This window comes from Pipistrellus hanaki (genome assembly GCF_964339955.1).
Source record: "Pipistrellus hanaki genome assembly, chromosome: 14".
Lineage (NCBI taxonomy): Eukaryota > Metazoa > Chordata > Mammalia > Chiroptera > Vespertilionidae > Pipistrellus > Pipistrellus hanaki.
Window position 1 is genome coordinate 15,425,424 of NC_140516.1, and position 27,748 is coordinate 15,453,171.

A 27,748-nucleotide genomic window follows, 5' to 3' on the forward strand; every position below is an offset into this window, starting at 1 on the left:
TTTATCTGTTTTATACTGTTTGGAGAAATATTGTGAGCAGTCATATATGTAATTGAGTAGTTCCTCAAGGAATATGAAACGTGTAGTCATTGTGATTGAATGTAGGCAAATGATATTTGCAAATGGAATATGCCTGATAGTGGGAAATACTGTTTTAAACTCAACTCTTTTTTAAGGAGGTTTAGGTTCAAAGAAAAAAAAGTGAGTGAAAAATTCAGAGTTCTATTGTATATACCCCTTCACTCTTTCCCACAATTTCCCCTTTTTAACTTCTTGCTTTAGTGGGACACATTTGTTACAACTGATGAGCCAATATTGGTACATTGTTAAGTAAAGTACATAGTTTACATTAGGGTTCACGCTTTGTGTTGTATATTCTATTTTTGTTGTTTTTTATTATGGTGGAAAACACAGAAGATTAAACTTATCATCTTAAATTCAGTAGTATTAAATATATTCACATTGTATGACAAATCTTTAGAACACTTTATCAGAAATAACTTGAAAAATGCATCACAGGTGTAATATATATGAGGCTAGTAAAATTATAGGTTATTTCCTTTTCATTTTTCAAACTTTTAATAACATTAAAAGAAAAAGCCTCTGTAAAAAAGAGCTGGCTAGCGGCTTGCCTGGGAGCCTAGAGGCAACCCCAGATTTTGACCTTTGGGACGTTGAACCCCTAGAATCACCCCTTAAGAAACATTACTCTTAATTTCAAACCTGGAGACCTTATCTTCAAGATGAAAGGTTATCTTCATTTGGTCCGCTCAAGCATAAGAAGTTCCTGTTGGAGCTACAGACTTCCCACAGACAAACTGTCCATTTTCTTTTTTTGGAACTCATGAGATTGCTTTTTTAGGACCAAAGGATATATTCCCTTATTCTGAAAATATGGAAGAGTATGGAAAACCAGATAAGTAAAAGGTTTTAATGAAGGTTTATGGGAGATTGTTGTAATGCAAGTTGGAGAGCTAGACAAGAGGCCTAATGAGCCAATTAGTTAGGAGTCATCTTTATTGCGCACAGGTTCAGAGCAGATTACCCCTGTCAAATTCTGAACTAACACAGGAGGGAGTATTTCCTTTTTTATATCCTTCTAGTTCTTTGTGTAAGACAACTTGTATCTAATCAAACACTTGTAATATCTATACAGACAACTTGTAACCTTGAGTACATATTATATCTAATGAAACACCTGTAACATTGGATGAACAAACACATGGCAGAATATGGGAATTAATATAATGTATCAGCCCCTTTAGATGGCTAGCTTGCAAGGTTAGACAGTTAAGTTTATCTTTTCTATCATTCAAGCTAAAAACAAAGTTTTATTTTATAGAATAAGAGACTAACCCTAACTAGTTTAGCTCAATGGATAGAGCATCTGCTCCCAGACTGTGAGAGGGGGCAGGCCAGGCTGAGGGACCTCCCTCCAGTGCATGAATTTTCATGCAGTGGGCCTCTAGTAGAACCATAAAAGACCTTGAAAGACAAAGACAAAGCAATCCTGAGAAAGAAAAAATCTGGAGGCATCATGCTTTCTGATTTTTTACTATACTAGAGGCCTGGTGCACAAAATTCATGCATGGGGGTGGGAGAGAACAGGTGGTGGTGTCCCTCAGCCCAGCCTGCACACTCTCTAATCTGGGACCCCTCAAGGGATGTCCGACTGCCCGTTTAGGCCCAATCCCAGTCAGACATCTCTCTCACAATCCAGGACTTCTGGCTCCCAACTGCTAGCCTGCCTGCCTTCCTGATTGCTCCTAACCAGTTCTGCCTGCCAGCCTGATCACCCCCTAACCACTCCACTGCCAGCCTGGTTGATGTCTAACTGCTCCCCTGCCAGCCTTTTTGCCCCCAACTTCCCTCCTCAGCCAGCCTGGTCATCCTAACTGCCCTCCCCCTGCAGTGTTGATCACCCCCAACTGCCTTCCCTTGCAGGCCTGGTGTCTCCCAATTGCCCTCTCCTGCTGGCCATCTTGTGGCAGCCATCTTGTGTCCACATGGGGGCAGGATCTTTGACCACATGGGGGCAGCTATCTTGATCTTGTGTGTTGGAGTGATGGTCAATCTGCATGCTACTCTTTTATTAGATAGGATTACAAAGCTCTAGTACTCAAACAGTGTGGTTTTATATAAAAACAGACATAGATTGCCCTAACTGGTTTGGTTCAGTGGATAGAGTGTTGGCCTGTGGACTCAAGGGTCCCAGGTTTGATTCCTGTCAAGCGCATGTACCTTGGTATGGGCACATATCCAGTAGGGAGTGTGCAGGAGGCAGCTGATCAATGTTTCTCTCTCATCGATGTTTCTAACTCTCCCTCTCCCTTCTTCTCTGTACAAAGTCAATAAAAAATATTTTTTAAAAACCAGACATAGATCAATGGAACAGAATAGAGAGCCCAGAAATCAACCTATTCATATATGGGTCAATTAATTTATGACTAAGGAGCCAAGAATACACAAAGGAGGAAAGAACAGACTCTTTAGTAAATTGTCTTGGGAAAACTGGATAGCCATATGCAAAAGAATGAAATTGGGCCACTATCTTACACTATACACAAAAATAACTTACAAATGGATTAAAGCCCTGGTAGGTGTTGCTCAGTGGTTGGATTGATATCCACATACTGAAAGGTTGTGGGTTCCATTCCAGGTCAAGGGTGCATACCTGGGTTGCAGGTTTCATCCCAGCCTCCAGGTCAGGGGTGTTCGGAAGGCAACTGAAACTCCTAAAAGAAAAACATAGGGAGTAAGCTATTTTACATATTTCTTGGTAATAATTTTTTTTAATCTGACTCTAAAAGCAAAGGTAACAACAGCAACTATAAGTGTTTGAATTAGTTTTATCATTAATTAGAGGCCAGATGCATGAAATTCATGCAAGAGTAGGCCTTCCTTTCCCTTGCAAGCCTCAGCTTTGTCCAGAAGGTTGTCTGCTCTAGTTAGCATATTATGCTTTTCTTATTATAGATTATTTAAGGCATTGGTTCTCAACCTACCTCATTGTATCCTCTGTGGAAATTTGTTAATGTCTGAAAACAGTTTAGGACCTAAACTTTAGGTTGTCATAACTGAGTGAGGAATGTGCTACTGGCATCTAGAGCGTAAAAGCCAGAGATGCTGTTAAAGCATCTTACAATGCTTGGAACAGCCTCCCCAAACCAAGAATTATGTCCCCCAAATGTTAATAGAGCCTTGATTTGGGAAACTATGCTCTTTCCAGGTATTCTATCATATCATTTTCCAGTACTAATAATTTTACTTCTCTATCAATTCTTTTGTATAGTTGCATTTTCTTATCTAATTGCCCTAACCAATTTCTACTGTACTGTATTGTATAGTATGGATATTCTTACATTGTTCCTATTCTTAGCAAAAATACCTCTGGTATTTTCCCATTAGAGAAGATGCTAGCTTTAGGACTGAAGCATATATATTTTATTATATTATTAAAAGAGTGCCAATTTCTATTCTCTTTTGGTGTGTTTTTTGTTTGTTTGTTTGTTTTGTTTTTTTAATCAACTGAGGTAAAGGCGCCCTTGACTGGAACCTAACCTGTAACACTTCACTCTGAGAGCCCATGCCCTAACCACTGAGCCCAACTGGCCTGGGGGTGTGCTTTTTTAAATAGGGTAGTTCAGTAATGACGTTCCCTGTGTAAATTTGCCTGTTTAAGCTTTATTATCCTAATTATGTCAATTTTGTTCATCTTTGTTTTCCCTAGGTAATTTCTACTTTGCCAAGGTTTTCAAATTTATGTGCAACAGAGAGATCTACAAAATAGTGTTGTGACATTTAAAATTTCTTTTGTTTCAAAGGTTATTTCCCTATTTGTATATTTGTATCTCCCCAAGCTAGCTAATTGTTTTATTGTTTTTTAAACACAGCAATTTATTAACCAGAGTTATTGCTTTTCTCCTATTTACCTCTCTTATGTGGGCTTTTATTTTTATTTTTTATTCATCTTTTGCCTTTATTATTGTTCTTTATATGTTTTTTTAGCTTTGAAATTAATTCATTTCTTTCAGTTCTAACTGACAAAAATATTTTTCTTTGTATTTTTTCAGACCATTGTTTTACATGTATCAACTGGATCCTGATATTGTATTCATTATCATTTTTAAGGTAAATTATTTTTAAAATTGAGATATAGTTGACATAACATTATATTCATTTTAGGTGCACAGCATAATGATTTGATATCTGTATATATTGCAAATAATCACAGTAAATCTAGTTAACATTCATCATAGTTACTAACTTTTTTCTTGTGATAAGAACTTTTTGGATTGACTCTCTTGCCCTTGCTGGATTTGCTCAGTGGATAGGGCATTGGCCAGTGGACTGAAGGATTCTGAGTTTGATTCTGGTTAAGGACATGTACCTGAATTGCAGGCTCAATACCAGCCCTCGGGGGCGCATGCAGGAGGCAACCAAACGATGTGAATCTCTCACATCAATATTTCTCTCTCTGTGTCTCTCTCCCTCCCACTCTCTCTAAAAATCAATGAAAAAATATCCTCACATGAGGATTAAAAAGAAAAAAAGGTTGACTCTCTTAGCAGCTTTCAAATATACAATATAGTATTATTAACTACTAGAAGCCCAATGCATGAAGATTCGTGCCAGAATGGGCCTTCCTTTCCCTGGCTGCCGGCACTGCCTTTGCTCTGGCCGGAGCTGCATTTCTGCCTTCCTACGCTGGTCAGAGGCCAGGAGCGGCCACATAAACAAATTAACCTGCCATCTTTGGGCCTCACGAAAGTACGGTGAATTAGCATGTTACTCTTTTAATAGGTAGATTTTGCACATTACAACCCCAGGACTTGCTTATTTTAAGACTGAAAATGTGCACCTTTTGGTTACCTTCACCTGTTTGCCCACACCTCATCTCCCACCTCTGGCAACTACCAATCTGGTTTTTGTTTTTGTTTTTATTTTTGCTTTTCATTTTATTAATTTTTTACAGAGAGGAAGGGAGATAGAGAGCTAGAAACGTCGATGAGAGAGAAACATCGACCAGCTGCCTCCTGCACACCCCCCACCAGGGATGTGCCTGCAACCAATGTACATGCCCCTGACTGGAATCGAACCTGGGACCTTTCAGTCCACAAACCGACGCTCTACCACTGAGCCAAACCGGTTTCGGCACCAATCTATTTTCTTGAGCTTTCTTTTTATTTTTTATTATTATTATTTTTTACATAGAAGTGAAATACTTTATGATATTTGTCTCTCTGTGTGACTTAATTCAGTTAGCATAAAGACCTCAAGGCCCATCCATGTTGTTGCAAATGACAAAATCCCCTTCTTTTTTATGGCCAAATAGCATTCCATTGTATCTACCAATAAAAATATATCACATTTTCTAATCCATTCATCTATTGATAGATATGTAGGTTATTGACATGTCTTGATTATCTTCTATAATAATAAAAGGGTAATATGCTAATTAGATTGATGTCTTCAGGACATCATTCTGGACATCCTTCCTGATGAAGTTAGCCGGGGTCCTGAGTGCCTGCAGGCGGCCTGAGGGAAGCCAGCCCAGTCCCAGGTGCCTGCTGGCAGCCAGAGGAGAGGAGCTGGGGTCCCAGGTGCCCGAGAGAAGCCGGGCAGCAGCCAGGGGAAGGAAGGCCTGCTCTTGCACGAATTTTTGCGCATCGGGCCTCTAGTTGTAAATAATGCTGCAGTGAAAATGCAGGTGCCAATATCTTCTTGAGATAGTGATTTTGTTTCTTTTGGATAAATCCCCAGAATGAAATTGCTGATCTCAATGCATTAACTCATCCTAGAGGTTTTAGAAAATTTATATTAGTCATCATTGTTTTTGTAGTTTCCTGGGTAGTTTGTTCGCTTTTTGTTTTTTGTTTTGTTTTAAATAGACTGTTTCTTTGGTTGATTTTCCCTTTCCTCTCCTTCTCCTCACTTTGTTTTTCAGTGCAGTATTCGGGAAAGGAAATTGCCACTCTTCATTTCTTCCTTCACCAGCCATAAGTTTCAGGTTTTATTATTGCAGTAAAAAGGCTCTATGGTGTGTGTGTGTGTGTGTGTGTGTGTGTGTGTGTTTTGAGAAGTTGAATTATGGACGTATCAGAAAGTTGAGTCTTACAGGATATTGACATTTTCCATAGCCTGTTCTTTTAGCACAAATATGTACAAAAGTTCTGTGTCAAGCCCAACATTTCTATGAAATGGTTCTTGTTCCTACAGTAATTCTTGTTCCTACAGTAATTCTTGTTCCTACAGTAAGTTTTTTACTATTCAAGACTTACATGACTTAAATTTACTTTACATTCTCACCCAGATTATTTTTAAAAAGTTCTGAACAGAGTTAGCTAAAGTGTGAGTTTTCTTCATTTGTTCCATCAGTAATGTCACTTTGAAGTATGAAAATGCATCTTTTCTAGATGTGAACATTAATCTTTGCTATACTTTGGCAGTCATCCTGGTGTCTTCAATGCAGAACTTTCAATCCAATAAATTTCATCTAAAAGAAATGTATAAGATGTTTTAAAAATTATTTGGCATAATTAAAGTTTAAGATATTTCCAGTAGCTTTATTCCTCAGAAAAAAATAACAAAGCAAAAAAATGTCAAATTCTTCTAAGATAATGTATTCAGCCAAACTTGTTTGTGAAGAATGCTTAGCTTTTTCCTATCCTAAGTAAATCTTCTTCCTTGGTGTTTTTCTTGAGCCCTTTCCAACTTTCTAACCTAATATAATAGTTCCTTTCTTTGAATTCCTGTTAATATGTTCTTGTAGTTCTTATCTTTCCCCCACCTTGCCTTATTTTTATTTGAATAGTTGTTTTGTGTTCATAATCGAATTATAAGGTGTTTGTAGGTCTGTGTCTCGCTCATATTTGTGCCTCTTGCAGTGTCCTTATAATACCTTGCTCAATAAATAGCTAATTTGTGCTCGCTTCGGCAGCACATATACTAAAATAAATAGCTAATTAATGACTTGAATGAAATAATGGCAGTTGTACATTTTGGATTATGTGCAATGTGCTTAAACTAGTGAGGCCAATGTAGCATTCTATCTCATTATAAGCATTCAAGATGACTTTCTTCTAACAAAAAATGCAAAATACTTTTACATTTGTTTTTCTGAAATGAACTCAACGCTAGAAAGGACTTAGACATAAGTGCACTTGTGCTTTGTATCTGCCAGAAGAGTCTTAGGTAAGGCTTTTACTGTTTACATAGTTGGCTCATAATGGAGCTAGAAAGAGAACCAAAGTTTTTTGTATCTCCTCTAGTGTAATTGAATAGTAATATTTGTTATTGCTATTAGTAATAATTTCAAATTCATTAATTGCTACTGAGGAAACTAAGAAGCCTAAAGCATACTTATTTTTTCATTTGTGATCTCCTTGACAAGTTGACAGGTATACATTAAAATTATTTAATAAAAAAGTACCATAGAAGTGGCTCAGAATGCTAATTCTATAGGAATTCCGAGGAAAAAATAAAGAGTGATGATGACTTTATCTAACTCATAAAGATGAGTTGGAATTTCATTTGAGCCTTAGGAAGGGTCAATTTGAGGAATGCTACAGTATTTATCATACTAAGACACTTCAAAACAATGATAAAACCAAGAGAGAAACTTTACTGTATTTCTTTGTAGTGTAATAACCTATCTATTATATAGTCATTTATTTATATTTATTTAGCATTATTCAACTTAAGATATTCTATTTAAATCAATAAACATTTGAATGTGTTTAATGCCCAAAGTATTGTGTTAGGCTTTGTATACTGTATTAGATTCAGTACTTACGTTTCAGGCAGATATTAGTACCTAAGCCCAGTTTAGTGAGCTCTATCGGGTTTATATACTATGAATATGAATTATGCCAATGTGTTAATTATTATAATTCTTATAGTCTGCAAAAGGAATATCTTGGCCAGCTGATCTATAGCTATTGTACTTAAGCTACAGAAGTCCGTATATCTTAAATAAATAGCAGGTGCTCATTTTTTTCTATTTTCCTGTGTTCTAGAAACTATTGTTTTTGTTTTTGTTTTCTGTTTTCAGAAGGGTAAATATGATGGCAGAATGACATGTAACCTTATTTTCCAGTAGTGTATGAAGATGAAACACTTTTGGGATATTTTTGAGAACTTTGTTGCTTTTTAGATTAAATCATTCTTTTCAGTAATATGATGAATGAATAATCTATTCAAGTCATTGAAAAGCAAAACATTGGATAAAAAACAAAACAAAACAAAACTCTTCTTAGTCGGCTAGATAGAGCTCAGTTACTTAATGAGACATACAAATATGCATTCTTATTTCTCCTTTTACATAGGGTAGCACACTATATATGCTATTCCACATCTTGCAACATTTAGATAATAGTATCTCTTGAAATTATTTTCAAATCTATACATGCTATTGCTACATTGGTATTGCCTTGTATATATTTATCTTTTAACCAGTTCTCTCTTGATGAACATTGGAATTAGATTTTTTCTTAGTTTTTTGCTGTTACAAACCATGATGCAATGAATAACTGTGGCGCATGTATAATTTCATAGGTGTGCAAGTATATCAGCAGGCTATTTTATCAGAAGTGGAAATGCTGGGTCAATGTATGCAGTTTGTATGGGTGATTTAGGTGGATGTTGCCAACTTATCCCCCATAGAGTGTACCAATTTACACATTCCTCAGTGGTGGCATTTCTCCAGCATTGCCAACAAGTATGTTTTCACACTTTAGGATTTTTGCCAGCTCGATGAGTGGAAAGCAGTATGTCAGTATAGTTTTAATTTGTATTATTTTATTATGAGTGAGATTAAGTATCTTTTCATGGTTTTTAGAGCCATCCTTATTTTTTCAACTTTTTAATATTTTTGTGCCAACTTTCTGTTTGTGAAATATTTTAATAATATTTTAAGATGATAATTTTTAATATTTATCTCATATTGGATTATATTATTATACCATTCTTTATCTTTCTGTAATTGGGCATCATCTCCTTTTGGAGTGTGCCTATTACATTTATTTTGCTGAGAAGGTTATTAAAAATTTTCCCCTTTAAGGTATTTCTTTGGAAATCAGGAATTCTAAAATCGATTGCACATTTTTTGAATTAATTAGCTATGAGTAAACCACATAACTTATCTGGATCTCAGTTCCTTCATCTGTAAAATAAGGATGTTGAATTAATGATTTCCTATTTCTGTGACCCTTTGAAATTTACCAAAAGCAATACATCAAGTTTAATAGTCCTAAAATAATAGGTACAGAAACAGGGCAGTAATATACTATTGCAGGTTTTTAAAAACCTATTATAGATAATGCTCTGCTTTAGTAACAAAACTATCTTTCACTTGCCTCCTTGACATTTGTTGGTTAGAAATACCTCTTCATCATTTTCAGCTTACATCAAAGCTATTTTTTAAAGGCGTGTGTGTGTGTGTGTGTGTGTGTGTGTGTGTGTGTGTGTACTGTTAGGGAAGAAAAATACACTGCTTTTGATTTAATTTCATCTACGTCATAAATTTGCATGTTAATCTTCATTATTGCATAACTGCTGCCAATTCATCCATTCAATTTTCTAGATTCAGTTGGAAAGCTGATCATAAATCTGTTTAAGTGGTTTCTCATAAAAAATTAACACATTCAACTACTTATACTATTTCTTCACTAAAAGCTAGGGATTAAATTATAATAGAACCTGTTCTCAGTGGGGTTTTTCTCTCTGTTTACTTGGAATCTATAAAAATTACACTAAAGTAGGTGAATAGAAATAGCTTTTAATGTGTACTTTGAGGAATGAGATTAGAACAATTGAGGAAATGACATGTATAATGGAATGTAACAGGCCCTGTGTAGACTATGCGTTTAAAAAGGAGAAAAAAAACCATACTTTTAACCTTAAAGGAAGCTCAGAGCCAAGTAGGGGAGAAAAACTTATATGTAAACAAATACGTTAATTATCATAAGATCCCTACTAAGTACAAAATAATTTAAATTAGGAAGCAGTGAATTATGCTTTGAGAAAATCAAATGGGAGGAGCATGGATACTTTGATTTGAAAGTCATGTAATCAGAAAAAAATGCCTCTTTCTCCTTCAGTCTGCCTGGTGGAATAAGAGAATTAGGGACTTTACTCTGGCCTCAATACCCTTCTGTTAATTCTCTGAGATACCAGAGATGATCCGAAGTCTTTTAGTATGCCCCTGACATTTCTATCACTGATCAAAATTCTACACCATTCTGAGGCTCAACACTAAACCAAAGCCTTTGCTGACTGACCCAGTCTTAGGCTGGTCATAATTTGTTTTTCAATTCTCTTAACATCTATACCCAATATATTTATATGTTTTGAGGATGGAAATGTACAATTTCAGAAATGTTTAATGTGAATCTTGTCTAATTAAAATGTAAAAATTTGGGGGCCTTTTAGGTATCACATGGGGATGAATAGTATGAACTTAATTTTGTTATGTTAGAACTTCCCAGTACTTCTCTTAGATGCTGAATTAGTCAGCTTTTGCTGTGGTAGCAGACAACCCCCAAACTTTCAGGGCTTACAATAACATTTATTTCTCACCAGCATTTGGTAGGTTGGCTCTGCTCAGCTCGTCCTCATGGTGCCTATCTCTCTGCTGAGATCTGATCATTATGGAACCCAGGTTGAAGGATTAATGTCTTCCTGGGGCATGATCTCTTGGGTAGAGTGAAGGGCACAAGAAGGCTAACAGAAATAGCTCTTAAAAGAACTTCATGGGACTGGGTCACATTTCATTGGTCATAGCAAGGCATTTGGCAAGGTACACACCCCAGATGAAAAGAAGGGGGAAGTATTATTTGCCTACCAGATGGAAGAGTGAATGTTTATTGAACAGTATGACCTAATATGGATATTCTGAATTAAAATAAAAAGTTCAAGGAACAGGTGAAGTTATAAGTATGAAACAAAAGAACTTAGTGAGGAGGAGGGCTTCCAAGGCCCTAGGAGTGAGAAAAGATTTCCTGTAATTAAAACTTAAATTACTTTAACAAAAGTATTATTAACATTACAGGTAGGGGCAGCAAAGTGTCCTAGTTAAAATCCGGGCTCTGGGGTCAATCCACTCTTGGTTCAGATTCTGGATCTACCACTTGTAGCTCTAGTGACTAGTCTTCAGCAAGTCACTGTATCTCAGAATTCACTTCTGTAAAATGGATGTGCTGCTTATCAAACTGTTGATTTTCAGCTCTAAACTCATCTCTCATTATCTTATTTGTGATATTGGAAATTTCTTCCTTTCCAGCTTTTGTTAAGCTTTGTCAGTAGAGGAACTAGAGGGAGACTGGAGAAGGAAGGGGTGCTATTTCCTGATTCTAGTGTGCTCCTTGTATGCTGCAGTGGCCAGCAGCATGTGGGACACCCAGTGGCACTCCGCTCCTAGGAACTTTTAGTGGCAACACTTCTACATGCAGTTTCCAAATGAGTTTCATACTACGGCATCTTCTTCCCATGGACACTTTCTCGAGTTCTATTGACCTGAGTTTTCCTAATAGATGGCTTTACTGTGAGTTCTGTTGACGTGGCACTTTAGTAAATTTCTCGGACATCGGTGGCGGTGTCCTCATCACAGGTTTGGAAATTCACCCTGTTAGGAGTAGCCTTTTTATATATTTATTAGAGGCCCAGTGCATGGATTCGTGCACAGTGGGGTCCCTCGGCCTTACAATTTGGGGGATGTAGGATTGCCGATTTTGGCCTAGTCCCCACAGGCCAGGCTTAGGAACCCCACTGGTGCACGAATCTGTTTGCACTGGTCCTCTAGTATGCATTTAAGGTCTTTGGTTAATCTCTTCCCACCCTACCTCTCCCCACTTCCCTCTGAAATTCATCAGTCTGTTCCATGCCTGTGCATTGAGCATCTTCCCCCTGCTGGTCAGTGCTGGTCATAGTTACTGGTCGAAAGGTCAAACAGTCGAATGGTTGCTTAGGCTTTTATATTTACAATATATAGATTTTCTTGTTGGTCTGCATTGACCCTTGAAGTAGGGCTGCCTTCTTTACCTGCTGTCTTTTTTCCTTTTACTACCTAGTCTCCTATTGTAATTAATAATGCTTTATATTAAATTTTCTGTTCCAATTACTATGTGGTTTCTTGTCTTCTAATTGTACCTTGACTGATATATCAGGTTTATAAGTTGTACTTTTCTATACATTTATGCTGAGGATTAAATGAGATAATGCATGGTATTGCAAAGTGTTTAGAATGGTGTCTACCACTAAGTGCTTACTAGAATATTTGTTTGTGGAATTGATGTAATCAATGTCACCATCACTACCACTAGTTACGAGTAACATTTCTATTTTTTGTTCACAGGATGTTTCGTCTTAAGTCACTTTCTGCATTGGCAGAGCTGGCCCTGGGCTCTCGATGGTACCATGGAGGGTCACAGCCCACCCAGGTCAGGCGGCGGCTAATGGTAGTGGCTTTTCTGGGAGCATCTGCAGTAACTGCAAGTACTGGTCTTTTGTGGAAGAGGTGAGTGCTAGCTGAGCATCCTGTTCTTACATGTACTTTCATTCTTCCAATTCTAAAAAGAATTTATTTCTGGCTTACCTTTGTATCAAAATTTCTTGCACAAATAATTTGGGATTGATATTATTTGTCTATGAAATAAGATGTTTCAGAGAATTCTGCTATCATTTCAAAGCAATCAATAAGAAGTATTCTGTTTCAGTATTTACCTGTGTCCTTTGCTGAACATTTTAAACTAATTTACCAACTTAATAACTTTAATACACGTATAATAATTAATATAATAAATTTAATAATCTAACAATTTAACATGTAAAATTAAGTGGTTTTAAATATATTCCCAAAGTTGTGCAGCCATCACCACTATCTAATTCCCAAAAATTTTTCATCACTTTATAAGAAACTTCATACCATTTAGAAGTCACCTTCCACTTTCTCCATATTCTTTGGCCCACCCAACCACTAACCTACTTTCTGTCTATAGATTTGCCTATTCTGGACATTTCATATGAATGCAATCTTATCATCTGTGGTCTTTTGTGATTAGCTTCATTCACTTAGCATAATAGTTTCAAGGTTCACCTATGTGGTACCATGAATCACTACTTCATTTCTTTTTATGGTCAAATCATATTCTGTTGTATGGAGTATATACCATCTTTTATTTATTCACTTCCCTATTGATAACTGTTTAGGTTGTTTCTGATTTTTGGCTATAATGAATAGTAATACTGCTATGACCATTTGTGTACAATTTTGGGGGTAGAGCATGTTTTTATTTCTGATGGGTATTTACCTAGGAGTGAAATTTCTGGATCATATGGTAACTCTGTGTTTAGCTATTTGAGGAACTGGTGGACTTTTTTCTAGTCTCACTAGTGATGTATGAGTGTGTGCACTTGTGAATGTGCATGTATGTGCTTAGATTTCCTTGTATGTAAAATGGGGATAACCTAATGAAGGAAGTAGACATACAAGTTCAGGAAGCACAGAGTCCCAAAACGAACTTAAGAGGCCTACACCAAACCACAACATAATTAAAATGCCAACTGTTAAGATAGAATCTTAAAAGCAGCAAGAGAAAAGTAGTTAGTTACCTATAGATCCCATAAGGCTGTCAGGTGATTTCTCTACAGAGGCATTTTAGGCCAGAGGGATTGGCATGAAATATTCAAAGTGATCTACAACAAGATTATTTTACCCAGCAAAGCTATTATTTAGAATAAAAGAACAAATAAAGAGCTTCTTAGACAGAAAAACCTACGGGAGTTTATCACTATCAAATAGCATTATAAGAAATGTTAAAGCATCCTCCTTAAGAAGAAAATGAAAAATATGAATAATAAGAAAACAGTAAGTACATATCTATCAACAATTAATTTTTTATTGAGTTTATTGGGGTGACATTGGTTAATAAAATTATATAGGTTTGAGGAATATAATTCAACAATACATTATCTATATGTTGTGTTGGGTGCTTACCACCTCAAGTCAAGTAATTAATAATTACATAATATAAATATCTAATCACTGGGTTATACATCTGAAACTAATATAATGTTGTACATCAATTATAAGTGAAAAGTAAAATAGATTAAGTACTCCAATCAAAACAAATATGGTGGCTGAATGGGTAAGAAAACGAGACCCTTCAGATTGAAAGACACACAGACTGGAAGTAAAGATATTTCATGAAAATGGAAATATAAGCAAAAACAGGGAGAACAATATTTATGCCAGATAAAATAGACTTTAAAACAAAGGTTATAACAAGAGACAAAGAAGCACCTAACAATTCCACTTCTGGCTATTTATATGAAGAAATACAAAACCCAAAGTTTTTAAAGATGTATGCATACATTTACATGTTAATTGCAGCATTATATATAACTAATGGCCCAGTGCACCAGTTCATGCACATTGAAGGGGAATTAATTAGAAGAAGATATATTTTAATATCACTATTTGCCAAGTCCTGGGGCAGGTATCCAGCTCCCTCCTTACTCCTGTCAGAGTCTGTGATGGCACCCACGGGTATGCAGCATTAAAGCCGGTGCCCCGAGGGCTGCAGGACCCCCCCCTCCCCCAAGTCCCAGAGTCCTGCAGCCCTGCAGCCCTGCGGGGCCAGTGCTCCAGGGGACATGGGGCTAGTGAGGGGGATGAGAGTGGTGGCCTGGCTCTAAGAAAACTGTCCTGGGCCTCCTTGGATTACCTCTGAGTTCCTCTGGGAAAAGGGCCAGAGGCGGCAGGGCTGATTGCCGAGTCAGCAGTGGCAGTGGTGGAAGAAGCTGTCATGGCTGGCTTTTTGCCTATCACAGCGGCAGGACTGCGGCAAACAGCGAACATGCCTTGGTGGGAATGTCTCTATCAAATGAGCGGGGTAGGGGCTGTTTTAGAATGTAGCTGCCTGGCTACCAGGGTTCCACAATCTGTTGGGCTCCGTCAGGAAGTGAGGTCAGTGCTCTTGTCAGGAAATGAAATCACTGCTCTTGGGTGGGGAGAAGCTCAGGGTAGGGGACCAGGCAGTGACCAGGGAGGTTTTCTGTCATGTCTGTACCCCAGGTCAAGGCTGGGTGGTGGATGTAAGTGTGGGCAGCTCCTGCTACCCCAGGTTTATCCCGACACTGGAGCTGAATTCATTTCTCCCAGGTGGAGGTGGAGTGGGGGTGGTGCCCTTTGCCCTGATGTTTAGCCCCCATGGGGCTACAGGACTCCCCAGAGTCCCAGAGTCCCCCCATGGCTGAAGGCCCACAGGACTCCCCTGATGCACCTCCTGGTCAACTTCCCTCCAGCACCTTTGCGCTCACAGCATCAAGCCCAGCCCTGCCCACCTGCTGTGTGCGCAGCCATCTTGTGACAGTGTGAGGGCATAAGAACCACCTAGTCTTTTATTAGTAAGACTAGAGGCCCGTGCACTCTGGGGGGGGAGGGGTCCCTCAGCCTGGCCTGCACCCTCTTGCAGTCCGGGAGCCCTCTGAGGATGTCTGACTGTCATGGAGGTGGGAGAGGCTCCCACCGCCACCGCCGCACTTGCCAGCCATGAGCCCTGCTCTTTTGGCTGAGTGGTGCTCCCTCTGTGGAAGTGCACTGACCACTAGGGGACAGCTCTTGCATTGAGCATCTGTCCCCTGGTGGTCAGTGTGCATCACAGTGACTGGTAGTTCCTCTCTTCAGTCTATTTGCATATTAGCCTTTTATTATATAGGATAGCCAAGATATGGAAGCAACGTAGGTGCCCATCAATATATGAATGGATAAAGAAATGGAATATATAAACAAGGGAATGTCATTCAGACATTAGAAAATGACATCTTGCCATCTGCAACAACATAGATGGACCTAGAAGGTATTGTGCTGAGTGAAGTGGGTCAGTCAAAGAAAGACAAATGCCAGATGATTTCACTTATTTGTGGAATCTAAAAAGACAAAATAAACTAACAGGTAAAACAGAAACAGACTTACATATACCAAGTACCTTTTGATAGTTGCCTGATGGAAAGGGGCATGGTGGGATGAGTGAAAAAAGGTGGAAGGATTAAGAAGTACAAATTGGGAGTTATGGAATATCATGGGGATTAAAGTACAGCATAAGGAATATAGTCAGTAATATCGTAATAACTGTGTTTGGTGTCAGATGGATGTTCGATTTATTGGAGTGACCACTTTGTAAGTTATATAATATCTAATCCCTGGGTTGTACACCTGAAATTAATATAATATTTTACATCAACTATAAGTGAAAAATAAAAAATAATTTAAAAAAAAGAAAGAAATGTTCATGGGAGCATAGACTTTAAAAATAATGAGGCCCTAGCTGGTTTGATTCAGTGGATAGAGCATCAGCCTATGGACTAAAAGATCCTGGGTTTGATTCCAGTCAAGGGCATGTACCTCAGTTGCAGGATGATCCCTGGCCCTGGTCGATGCACATGTGGGAAGCAACCAATTGATGTGTCTCTCTCTCATTGATGTTTCTCTCCCTCCCACTCTCTCTAAAAAAAAATCCATGGAAACATATCCTCAGGTGAGGATTAATAACAACAACAAAAGTAATGAGACTGTAGGCCAGAAAATAATTTTAATGCCAAGTAGAAGGACCAATTTACTTCGTCATTTTCCTTGCTCTTGCTGTACAAACTTCTTCCTATGACCTAGAGAAAGTGGAAGATGCTGGCTGTGTTCCAGAGTGGCTGTCTATATGGGAAAGAGTCCCCGTATTGATAGCTTGCTCCCAGATATGGGGGAATGTTAGTGTCCTTTAGATCTGGAAGTATATGTGAAACAATAAAATAATTTATATGTGGTTTAAAAAAAAGAGAAAAAGGTACTATATAATTGTTTATTTTAGAATTTTCAAACTTTAAAATTCATAAATTTAAATTACATAAGAACAACATATTTGGTTTAAATAAAGTCAAACACAGAAGTAAAGAGTCTTTTACTTTAAAAAAATAAAAATCTTTTTTCAGCCCCAATCTCTTTTCCTTAACATAAAATAAATGTTATATATTCAGTGTATGTTGAGATAGATAGCTTTGAAATATATAGGTCAATAACAGAGTATATAATTTGAAATGTTTGCTGGCAAACAAAAATGAATGTGTTCTGGGATATATAGTTAAATATATGTAAAGACCAGATGTACTACCTAAATTCACTAACATGAATTGACTTAAATATAATCCTTAGAAACCATATTAGAGTACTTTTTGAGATCACTTGTGACATTTTTACTTTGTTTTTATTTTCTCACAATCTCAAAAAGAGAGAGAGAGATAGTAGTAAGGATTTAGAGTTTGGAATCTGAATATATGGGGTCAAATTGGTTAAATCTAATATTCTTTGTTTGTTGGTTGGTTTGTTGGTTTGTTTGTTTTTTAGTCAATTTCAGAGAGAAGGGAGAGGAGGAGGGAGAGACAGAAACATCAATGATGAGAGAGAATCATTGATCGTTTGCCTCCTACACACCCCCTGCTGGGGATGGAGCCAGTAACACAGGCACAAGCCCTGACCAGAAATGGAACTGTGACCTGCTGTTTCACAGATTGACACTCAACCACTGAGCCACACCGGTTGGACTCTAATATCATTCTTGTTCAGCCTAAAGTACTTCGTTTACTAGGAGATTGTTCACTGGGGATGGAGCCTGTCAGCTTTTGTCTAGAATTGCTTAATTTTGCTTTCACTTTTGAAGGTTATTTTCTTTTTCTTTTTTAATATATTTTATTGATTTTTTACAGAGAGGAAGGGAGAGAGATAGAGAGCTAGAAACGTCGATGAGAGAGAAACATCAACCAGCTGCCTCTTGCACACCCCCCACCGGGGATGTGCCCGCAACCAAGGTACATGCCCTTGACCGGAATCGAACCCGGGACCTTTCAGTCCGCAGACCGACGCTCTACCACTGAGCCAAACCGGCTTCGGCTTGAAGGTTATTTTCATTGGATATAGACTTCTTTCATCCGGGCATTTTAAGTATGTCATTCCATTGCTTTTAGCTTTATCTTTGATTTTACTTTTTTTAAGTTAGAAGCCTTCTTATATCAAAGTATCCCATTTTTTGTGGTTAAATATACATACCATAAAACATACCATTTTAGATATTTTTAAGTTCTGTGATATTAAATAGATTCACATGACTGTGCCACCATCACCATCCATCTCCAGAACTTTTTCATCTTTCCAAATTTAAAATCTATACCTATTAAAATAAGCTTCCCAATTCTTCCCGCCTCCTTGTCTCTGGCCACCATCTACTTTGTGTCTCTATGAATTTGATTACTCTCTATTCCTCATATAAGTGCAGTCATATATTATTTTCTGTTTTGCTGATTTTCCTTTTAAAAATTTTTTATATAATTAATTTTTACAACTTGATGAGTTGGAGAGAAGTATACATCTGTGACTCATCACCACACTCTACTAGTATGTTATAAAAATCTCCCATGGCTTGCAAATCTCCCCTTCCCCATTCCTTGGAAGCCACCATTTCACTCTCTGCCTCTAAGATTGGTTGTTTTATATTCATTATAGGTATAAGTGGTATAATGTAGTATTTGTCCTTCTGTGTCTGGCTTATTTTACTTAGCATAGTGTTCTCTGGATTCATCTTTGTCGTCACAAATAACAGTTTATTCTTTTTTTTAACACGGAATAATATTTCATTGTATATACATACCACATTTTCTTTATTTGTAGATTGATAGACATGTATTGGCTACTGTGAATAATGCTGCAATGATAATGAGAATGTAGATCTCTTTGTGATCCTGATTTCAATTTATTTGGCTATATACCTAAAAGTGAGATTGCTGAATCATATGGTGGTTCTATTGTTAGCTTTTTGCAGATCCAACATACTGTTTTCCATAGTATTTGTATTAATTTACATTCTACCTGCAGCATATCAAGGATCCCTTTTCTCTACATTTTTACCTATACTTGTTATCTGTGGTTTGTTTATAAAACTATTCTATAAAGTGAGGTAATATCTTGTGGTTTTGCTTTGTATTTTTCTGATGATTATTGATGTTGAGCACCTCTTCATGTATATATCGGCCAATTGTGCATCTTCTTTTGAGAAATGTCTATTAGTTCCTTTGCTCATATATTAATGAGTTATTTGCTTTGTTGTTGTTGTTGTAAAAGCTCCCTATATATTTTTAATATCAATCCTTTATTATGAAGTATAAGGTTTGCAAATACTTTCTTCCATTTTGGGTATTGCCTTTTCATTTTGTTGATTGTTTCCTCTGCTGTGCTGAAGTGTTTTAGTTTCATGTAGTCCTGCTTGTCTAGTTTTGCTTCCATTCCAGGTGTTGCCTGTGCTTTTGCCATATTCTTTACTTTTAAGGCTAAATATTCTATGTATATACCATGTTTTCTTTATCCATTCATCTGTCAGTAAACATTTGGGTTGCTTACACATTTTAGATATTATGAATTATGCTGCTATTGACATGAGTGTGAAAAAAAAAATTCCTTATTACACTGCTTCCAGTTCAATATAACCAGATTGAGATTTCTGGATCATATGGTTGTCCTATTTTTAATTTTTTTGAGGAATTTCTTCATGTAAACTTTTTACAAATTTCATTGCTGTTGCTCCTTTTAAGATGTATCTGAAAATCTTTATTTGGCTAATATGATGGACTTTCATGATTAATGTGTGTGTGTGTGTGTGTGTGTGTGTGTGTGTGTGTTTATTTATTTATTTGTTTATTTAATCTAGAGCCCTTGCAGAATCTCCACCATCTGTAAACAACCTAAAGAGTGAAGTTGGTGATAAAGGAAAGAATAAAGATGAAGAGGAAGTTTATAACCATGGAAAAAAGGCTGAAGATACTTGTCCTGAGTTTCATTCGGAAGAGAAAAAGAAAAAACGTTCTGGATTCAGAGACAGAAAAGTATGAAACACAGTTTTATAAATGAATCAGAACTATAGTTAATCCAAGATTCGAATAATGCAGTTGAGTCTCTTTTATGATATATTTCAGATGGTTCATATTTACTTTGAAGTTATTCACCTCTTCACTATTTTCTATCATGTTTTAAGGCAAACATACTCTTGGAATGTAAAGTTAATAGAGTTAGGAAAAGGATCTAAGATTACTAATCATGATTAGAATATATTTTCTTCATTCTTTCAATTTAGCTACCTAACATTGATCTTGCATTCTGGATCTTTCTGATGTTGTAAGTTCTCGTGTATGTTAATTGAGTCCTTGTGGTAATACAGATTTATGATGTCAAGTTGTAAAGGTAGAATAAAATATCTTGGAAAGTAAGCAGATATTTCCAGAAAATCAAATAAATTTGAAGACAGCATAAACTTCAAATGACTTCAACGTTCTATATGTTTAACACAACCTGCTGTTCTATGCCTTTTTTCAGAAAAGTTTCAGTTTCACTATAACAATACCTATGATATTGGACATTTGAATTCAGCAGACATGAGTGATGAAAAGTCAAAAGGGTGAATTTATTAGCTATTTTGCATGTTAACATTAAAATACAGGAAATTGCCTTCTCTTGCTAAAATATACCTAATCAATGCAAGAAGAAAATTTGACTTATTTATGGGGGGGGAGGGGGGAGTGTACATATTTGCAAGAAGAATTTCTTTTAGAAATTTGGATTTTCTGTTTATCTGTTTGGATGAAGTTATTAAATAAGTCTTCTCATTTCCTAAATTCATTTCTTAGGTGAATTTGAACAAAAGCTATGTATCACAAGTTAATTGTCAACTATCCTAGTGTTTCCATGATACATATCAATATATTTAAATCTTTTGCCCTGAGTGAATTCAAGGAAAGTTCAAATTTTTCTTACTCCAGTAGTTTCATTTAGAGTTAAACTTTCACAAAGTAGAGCTAAAATGACCCATATAAGCATTTATTTTTAACTTTCCACTTTCTACTCCCGCTGTCTGCTCAACAGATGACCATATATCTCATTCGTCAGAAAAAGTGAAAGCTATCGATGTAACTAATTTTTAACTCCATACCTATAAAAACCTTTCTTGTCTCTGTTTGAAATAATTCTGTTTCCTTTCACTGAAGTCTCAGTGAAAGAGCTATTTTTTTCTGTTGAAGCATAATCATTCCATGTTATCTTGTTTCACCAAGAACTTTTGTCAACACTTATTTTTTCTTTATGCTGTTTTTTTCCACTTACTCTTTGTGTGTGTTTTTTACATAGTCTACCTACATAGTCATATTAAAGATTTTTCTATCTTTAATTAAATAATAAACTGTACTTATGATCAGTTTTTTTCTAGCTACATTCCATTTACATTCTTCCCCTGTAATACCAAATTGCTCCAGTATCTACATGCTATTTTTGACATCCTCAGTTTTCTTTTAAACTTTTTACTTTTGTTCCTTTATATTCTCTTGATTTTCATGTAATACTTCAAATACCCAAGAAAATAAAGACTACTAAAATGAGCATACATGTACCCAACACTTGTTTTGTCATTTTAACATTCTCCTATATTTGCTTCAGTTATTATTTTTAATCCTCACCTAAGGAAGTGTTTTTATTGATTTTCGAGAGAGAAGAAACATGGATGAGGGAGAAACATTGATTGGTGGCCTCCTGCACACACCCAACTGGGAATCGAACCCACAACATTTTGGTGTACAGGATGATGCTTCAACCAACTGAGCCACCTGGCTAGGACTTCAGTTTTGTGTTTTCTTTTTAATAAATGAAATTAATATAAAATACACATGGCTGTATACTCTTGTCAGTCCCATTTTTCTCTCTTCCAAGTCAGAGCCAAAACTGTGTCCTGAGTTTACTATCTATTCCCTGCATGTCCTGTGTTTAAGTAAAATAATTTAAAATATATATTTTTAATAATTTTTAAAAATTCACAGGTGCAAAATACCAAAATCATATCACTTAATTTGTGAATGCAGTTTTTGTTGGTTTGTGCATGCTTCTTTCATTTTGTTTTATTTTTAATTTTTAAATTTTTTTATCCCTTCTGAAATTCAAGTCCTCAATTCTGAAAAATTCTCAGACATCGCCTCAATATTGCTTCACTGTCATTTCTTGCTTTTAGAACTTCACTTGGATTTCAAAGAACCTATCCTTTGTATCTTTTAACTGCACTTTTATATTCTCATTAGTTGTTTTCCCACTCCTCCAGGGTCTCTCTTTTCTTTCAATTTTTTTTATTGTGACAAAATACATATAACATAGTATTTACCATCTTAACCATCCTTAAGTATACAGGTTAGTGATATTCAATACATATTGAAAAGAGTATATAGCAGTGTACAGCCATCACTATCATTCATCTCCATAACTGTTTTCATATTATAAAATTAAAAATATACACCTATTAAATAACAACTCCTTACTATCCCTTTCTCCCAGCCCTGGAAACCACCATTTTATTTCCTGTCACTATGATTTTGAATACTAAAAGAATGTCATACAAATGGAAGCATATAGTATTTTCATTTTTTGGGGACTGGCTTATTGCGCTTACTATAATGTTTTCAAGGTTGTTCATGTTGAAGCATATATCTGAATTTTCTTACCTTTTTAGAGCTGAATAATATTCTGTTATATATGTATTCTACACATTGCTCATCTAGTTATCCATTCATGGACACTTGGGTTGCTTTCATATTTTAGCTCTTGTGAACAATGCTGCTATGAACATGAGTATATAGATATCCCTATGATATTCCACTTCCCATTCTTTTGTATTAGTATATGTACCCAAAAATAAAACTGCTGGATCATATGGTAATTTTATTTTTGTTTTGTTGTTAATCTTCACCCAAGGATGCTTTTTCCATTGCTTTTTAGAAAGAGCGGATGCTGTATTCTGAACCCTTTATTGTTAGTGCTCCTTTTAACATGACCACTTAAAAGGAGGAAGTTCTATATAATCTGATATGGAATGATCTCCAAGTTAACACTGATAAGTGGAAAAAAAGCCAAAATACAAACTATATAGTATGTCTACATGAAACTCTACCAATACAGGAATGAAAAAAAGTGTATTACTTTCCTTGACCTATTGTTTTAAACTAAAACATTAATAATATTAAGCAGCATAATTTAGTGATATTGTAACAACCAAGAAATATGATTTTCAGCCTGAAAATTATTAACTTTTAAGTTTTCTTTCTATCTTTGTATGATTGACTCAACTATTTTTGGGTCACAAAGCAATCTTTATCAGTAGCTACAACTTATATCTTAAATGTTACAAACTGATTATTTCGTTGTTGTTACTCAGAAAAACAAATATATAGAGGGCCTAAAAAGTAGTTTATTCTGTAGCTAGTATTAGACAGCAGATAGTTGTAGTATAATATAAAATGCCTTTGATTTAAGACTTTTGGCTAAGTCTTAAGGTTACTAAGGGGTCGAAAAGCTCCTTAGTGTGTTTGCCACATGCCAAATCTTTTTATAAAAATCTCTGAAATTAATATTCACATTTTTATGAAAATTAGCAATAGGAAGACTCTTGTCATGTATAGTTACAAATTAGCAATCCTTTCATAGTTGCTGAAAGCACATCTGGCAGTGGAATTAAAACCATTGTCAAACAGCTGCTGTCAGTGACCTCAAAGTGGCCATCTAACCAGGACTGACAGTTATAGTAATGGCTGCGTTAATATGGCAAATTAAAAACATTAACAGTGTTTATCTTAATATTATGTATTGCTTTTTAGACAATGAACTGATGGGATTTTAGATCGTATCGTCTTGACACATTATCTAACAATTATTTATAAGATACTATTTATTGTTAACTATCTCAACATATAAAATTCAGGTCTGAGAGAAATCTCTTCACCCAAGTATTACTATGTATTTGGTATTTTGATGGAAAAGATTTCTCTCATACCAGAATTTGTAAGAGTGCTATGCAGAAGATTTTGTATGTCCCATGCACAGAATGGGGATTGGGATCCCAAATAAGGAAATTAGTTTTTATATTAACATTCTGATCTTTTGTGATTTTGTTCCTATTCAAATATTTGCTTGTGCTCTTCCCAAGTCTGCTCTTTTCTAAATATGTTATAAATAGAGGATCGCTGGCAGTTTGCTTAATTTTATAGAAAAAGTATAAGTCTTATTGTTTGAGACCTGTTAATAGTTGAGTTTCCATGGTATGTAACTTTACTATTTTGATGCTATCATTTTATGTACTTTGTATTTGAAAGACTATTAGCTGTTCAAACCTATGAAGTCCCAAGTCTGTTTTGTTTTAGGATTCAGGAAATTTCATAGACGTAAAAATAGAAAATCTATTCCTTTTTAAAGACTTGGTAATTAAGAACGTTTAGGCTACCATATATATGGCATTATACCCTGTTACTAAGATGTTTTGAATTCTTGTATGACATTTTTCAATTTTGCTAGTTTTCAATGATTTAAAAAATAAGAAAATTCTTCAAAAATTTCTAAACAGACATTACACAAATTACCTCAAATGAAGTATGAAAGGTGTATTGAAAGAAAGTAGTTCAAAAGTTTTTGAAATTAAAGTTTATTTCTAACATTTTAAAAATCTAGTAATAGAAAAAAGGTGATATAATTTAAAGTTCCCTAAAAATAAGATACAAAATGTATGAAAATGAAAACTGCTTAATAATAACACCTGGATTTCTAATTTTAGGTAATGGAATATGAGAATAGGATTAGAGCATATTCTACACCAGACAAAATCTTCCGATATTTTGCCACCTTGAAAGTAATCAGTGAGCATGGTGAATCTGAAGTGTTTATGACTCCACAAGATTTTGTGCGCTCCATAACACCCAATGAAAAGCAACCGGAACGTAAGTTGTTAATGTGAAAAATGAGATTGTGATATTTCTTTTTGTTTCTTTCTGTGTATTGCCTAAACTTTATAGATCCATGCAATAATTACACATATGTAGCTACTATATGTCAGGCATCCTGCTAGGCTTTGGGAGTACAGAAGTCTGATGTGGCAATCCTCAGCCTACAGTCTGACGTGGCAATCCTCAGCCAGGTTAAAGTGTACTCCTCTGGCTGAGGTTCATTGCCTATAATGAGAATGCTCCCGAAGGCAATGCATTACAATGTGACCGCAATCATGTTGCTCTTTAGTGAGGGAGATAGAGACAGTAATGAGAAATTTCAAGAATGTAGTGACTTGTTAAAGAAGGATGACGCTGTGGCAATATAAACAAGGAGCACTTAGTTAAATCTGAAAGGTGGGAGAATGATTTCTAGAGAATGCATCTGAGTTTGGATAAAAGCCTGTCTAGGCATTGTACTTACTTCACAGAGATATTAAATCAACTATCTTAAATATGCTCAACGAGTAGGGGAAAGGATGTCTCGTATAGAGGAAACAGCTTAAACAAACAATGCGATGAAAGAAAATAAATGGCTTAACATATTACGTTAAATGTAACAATTTACAAATATATTTGGGGAAAATTACAGAGTTGAGAGCTCTAAGAATTCCACTGATGCAACCATTAAGCTGCCAAAAAAGGACAGCAGTAACTATAGTGGACCTCTGGAATCTAATAAAAACTTATAACAACCAGGGAGTGAGTGCTTAATGAAGAAAGAGGCTGCTAAATTTTGGTAAAAAGTGTTGTGGCCTTTTGCTCCCCGAGGGACCAGCGCAAAGGCTTGGCCTTTCTGTCACTCACCTCAAGCTGGAGTGGTTTCCCACTTGTCATCCACTGGAAAAAATTAATACATACACTACCTGCAGCTCCCAGGCTAAGAGAGGGCAGATGAGACAAGCAGCAGACCGACTGAAAAGCCGAGAAAAGAGGACACTGAGGAGGACATGTCAGGGAGAAGAGCTTGGAAGGGCTGCTGCACAGGGGAATCCAAAGAGCAATCTGCGTCTCAGATCCAGGCACGTGCTTGGAAAGACTTGAGTGGGCTTGCTCCTCTTGTTGATTTTTGGGCTCTCTGTAAGGAGGTGAAAGTTACAGTAGAGTTGTTAAATTTCTAGCTAAATATAAAAGGAGAGCCCAGCTCAGAGCCAGTCTGTATATAGTAGAAGAGTTAGGGGTTTTTTGTTTTGTTTTTTAGTTATTTTGCCTCCAACATTTAAGGAATTCTCTTTAATTCTCTTTAATCAGGTCATTTGCTTAGATAGAAAAGAAACTTCAATGGTGACACATGATAAGGGATACAGTCTTTGCAAAAATAATTTGCAAATTGATGGCGTGAGTTACAACACCAAACCCTAGGATGCAGAAAGAATTTTATTTCTTGAATTGCCACATTATAATATTAAGAATACCCAATTTTAAATTTTAAAAAATTACATGACAGTCCAGTGATCAGGAATATATGACCTGTTACCAGGGAAAAAAAAATTTTTTTTTTTAAAGGAAACATCCCATGAGAAAGCCAACTAGGCGTTGCCCTTACTTTACAAAGACTAAATCAATTATCTTAAATATGCTCAAAGAGAAACCCATAGACAAAGAACTGTAGGAAACAAGAAGATCGTGTGTTGCTAAAAAGAGACTATCCATAAAGAAATAGAAAATTTGCCGAAACCGGTTTGGCTCAGTGGTAGAGCGTCGGTCTGCAGACTGAAAGGTCCCAGGTTCAATTCCGATCAAGGGCATGTACATTGGTTGCGGGCACATTCCCTGTAGGGGGGGTGCAAGAGGCAAGAGGCAGCTGGTCCATGTTTCTCTCTCATAGACATTTCTAGCTCTCTATCTCTCTCCCTTCCTCTCTGTAAAAAATCAATAAAATATATATTAAATAAAAAAAAAAGAAATAGAAAATTTTAAAAGGAACAAAATAGAAATTCTTCAGTTAAAAAGTACAATAGCTGCAATTTAAAAAATCTCTAGAAGTGCTGGGACCGGTTTGGCTCAGTGGATAGAGCGTCGGCTTGGGGACTGAAAGGTCCCGGGTTCGATTCCGGTCAAGGGCATGTACCTTGGTTGCGGGCATATCCCCGGTGGGGGGTGTGCAAGAGGCAGCTGATCGATGACTTTCTCTCATCGATGTTTCTAACTCTGTATCTCTCTCCCTTCCTCTCTGTACAAAATCAATAATATATATATATATATATATATTTTTTTTTTAAATAATTAAAAAAAATAAAAAAATAAAAAATCTCTAGAAGAGTTCAACATCAAATATGAGCAGGCAGATTAAAAAAAATCAGTTAACTTGAAGATACATCAATTGGTATTATTGTGTCTGAGGAACAGAAAACAAAAAGTATGAATAAAAATGAACTGAGCCTTGTGTAACACCATCAAGTGTAATAACATATGCATACCTTCAAATGTGACAATGTATGCATAATGTTGTTAAGACAGTTCCAGATGATCAAAAGCTGAGGAAGTTTGTTAATAATAGACCTTCCCTTCAGGAAGTACCAAATGGAGTCCTTTAGTCTGAAATGAAAAGATACTGGACTCAAAGCCATACAGAGAAATTAAAGGTGTGGTTCCGGTTAGGATAGCAGATTAGGTAGACACTGTTCTCACTTCATCCCACGACCACAACAGAATTATAACTAAAATAACAAGCATCACTGAGAACCACTGAAGACTAGCTGAACAGAATTCCTATAACTAAGGATATACAGAAGAAGCCATTTCGAAACTGGTAGGGGGACGGAGAAGCAGACCAGGCTGGTATCACACCCATTTGTGGCCGTTAAAAGTTGGGAGAGATAGCTTGGCTGCAGAATTCCCCCATGAGCAGTGCGGGGTCCCAGCCCCACACCAT

The 27,748-nt window shown here is 36.2% G+C and overlaps 1 protein-coding gene across 2 annotated transcripts in view; it reads left to right on the forward strand.

Moving 5' to 3' along the window:
- Positions 1-27,748, forward strand: part of MICU1 (mitochondrial calcium uptake 1) — a 155,798-nt gene that overhangs the window by 13,789 nt on the left and 114,261 nt on the right. The window contains exons 2-5 of one of the 2 annotated variants that reach the window (XM_084904971.1): positions 4,074-4,131; positions 12,353-12,514; positions 19,743-19,917; positions 24,666-24,828. In XM_084904971.1, coding sequence (XP_084761097.1) covers positions 12,354-12,514; positions 19,743-19,917; positions 24,666-24,828 — 499 coding nt within the window. In that variant the 5' untranslated portion in view covers positions 4,074-4,131; position 12,353. The remainder of the gene's footprint in view (positions 1-4,073; positions 4,132-12,352; positions 12,515-19,742; positions 19,918-24,665; positions 24,829-27,748) is intronic. The other variant, XM_084904970.1, reaches the window with a different exon arrangement.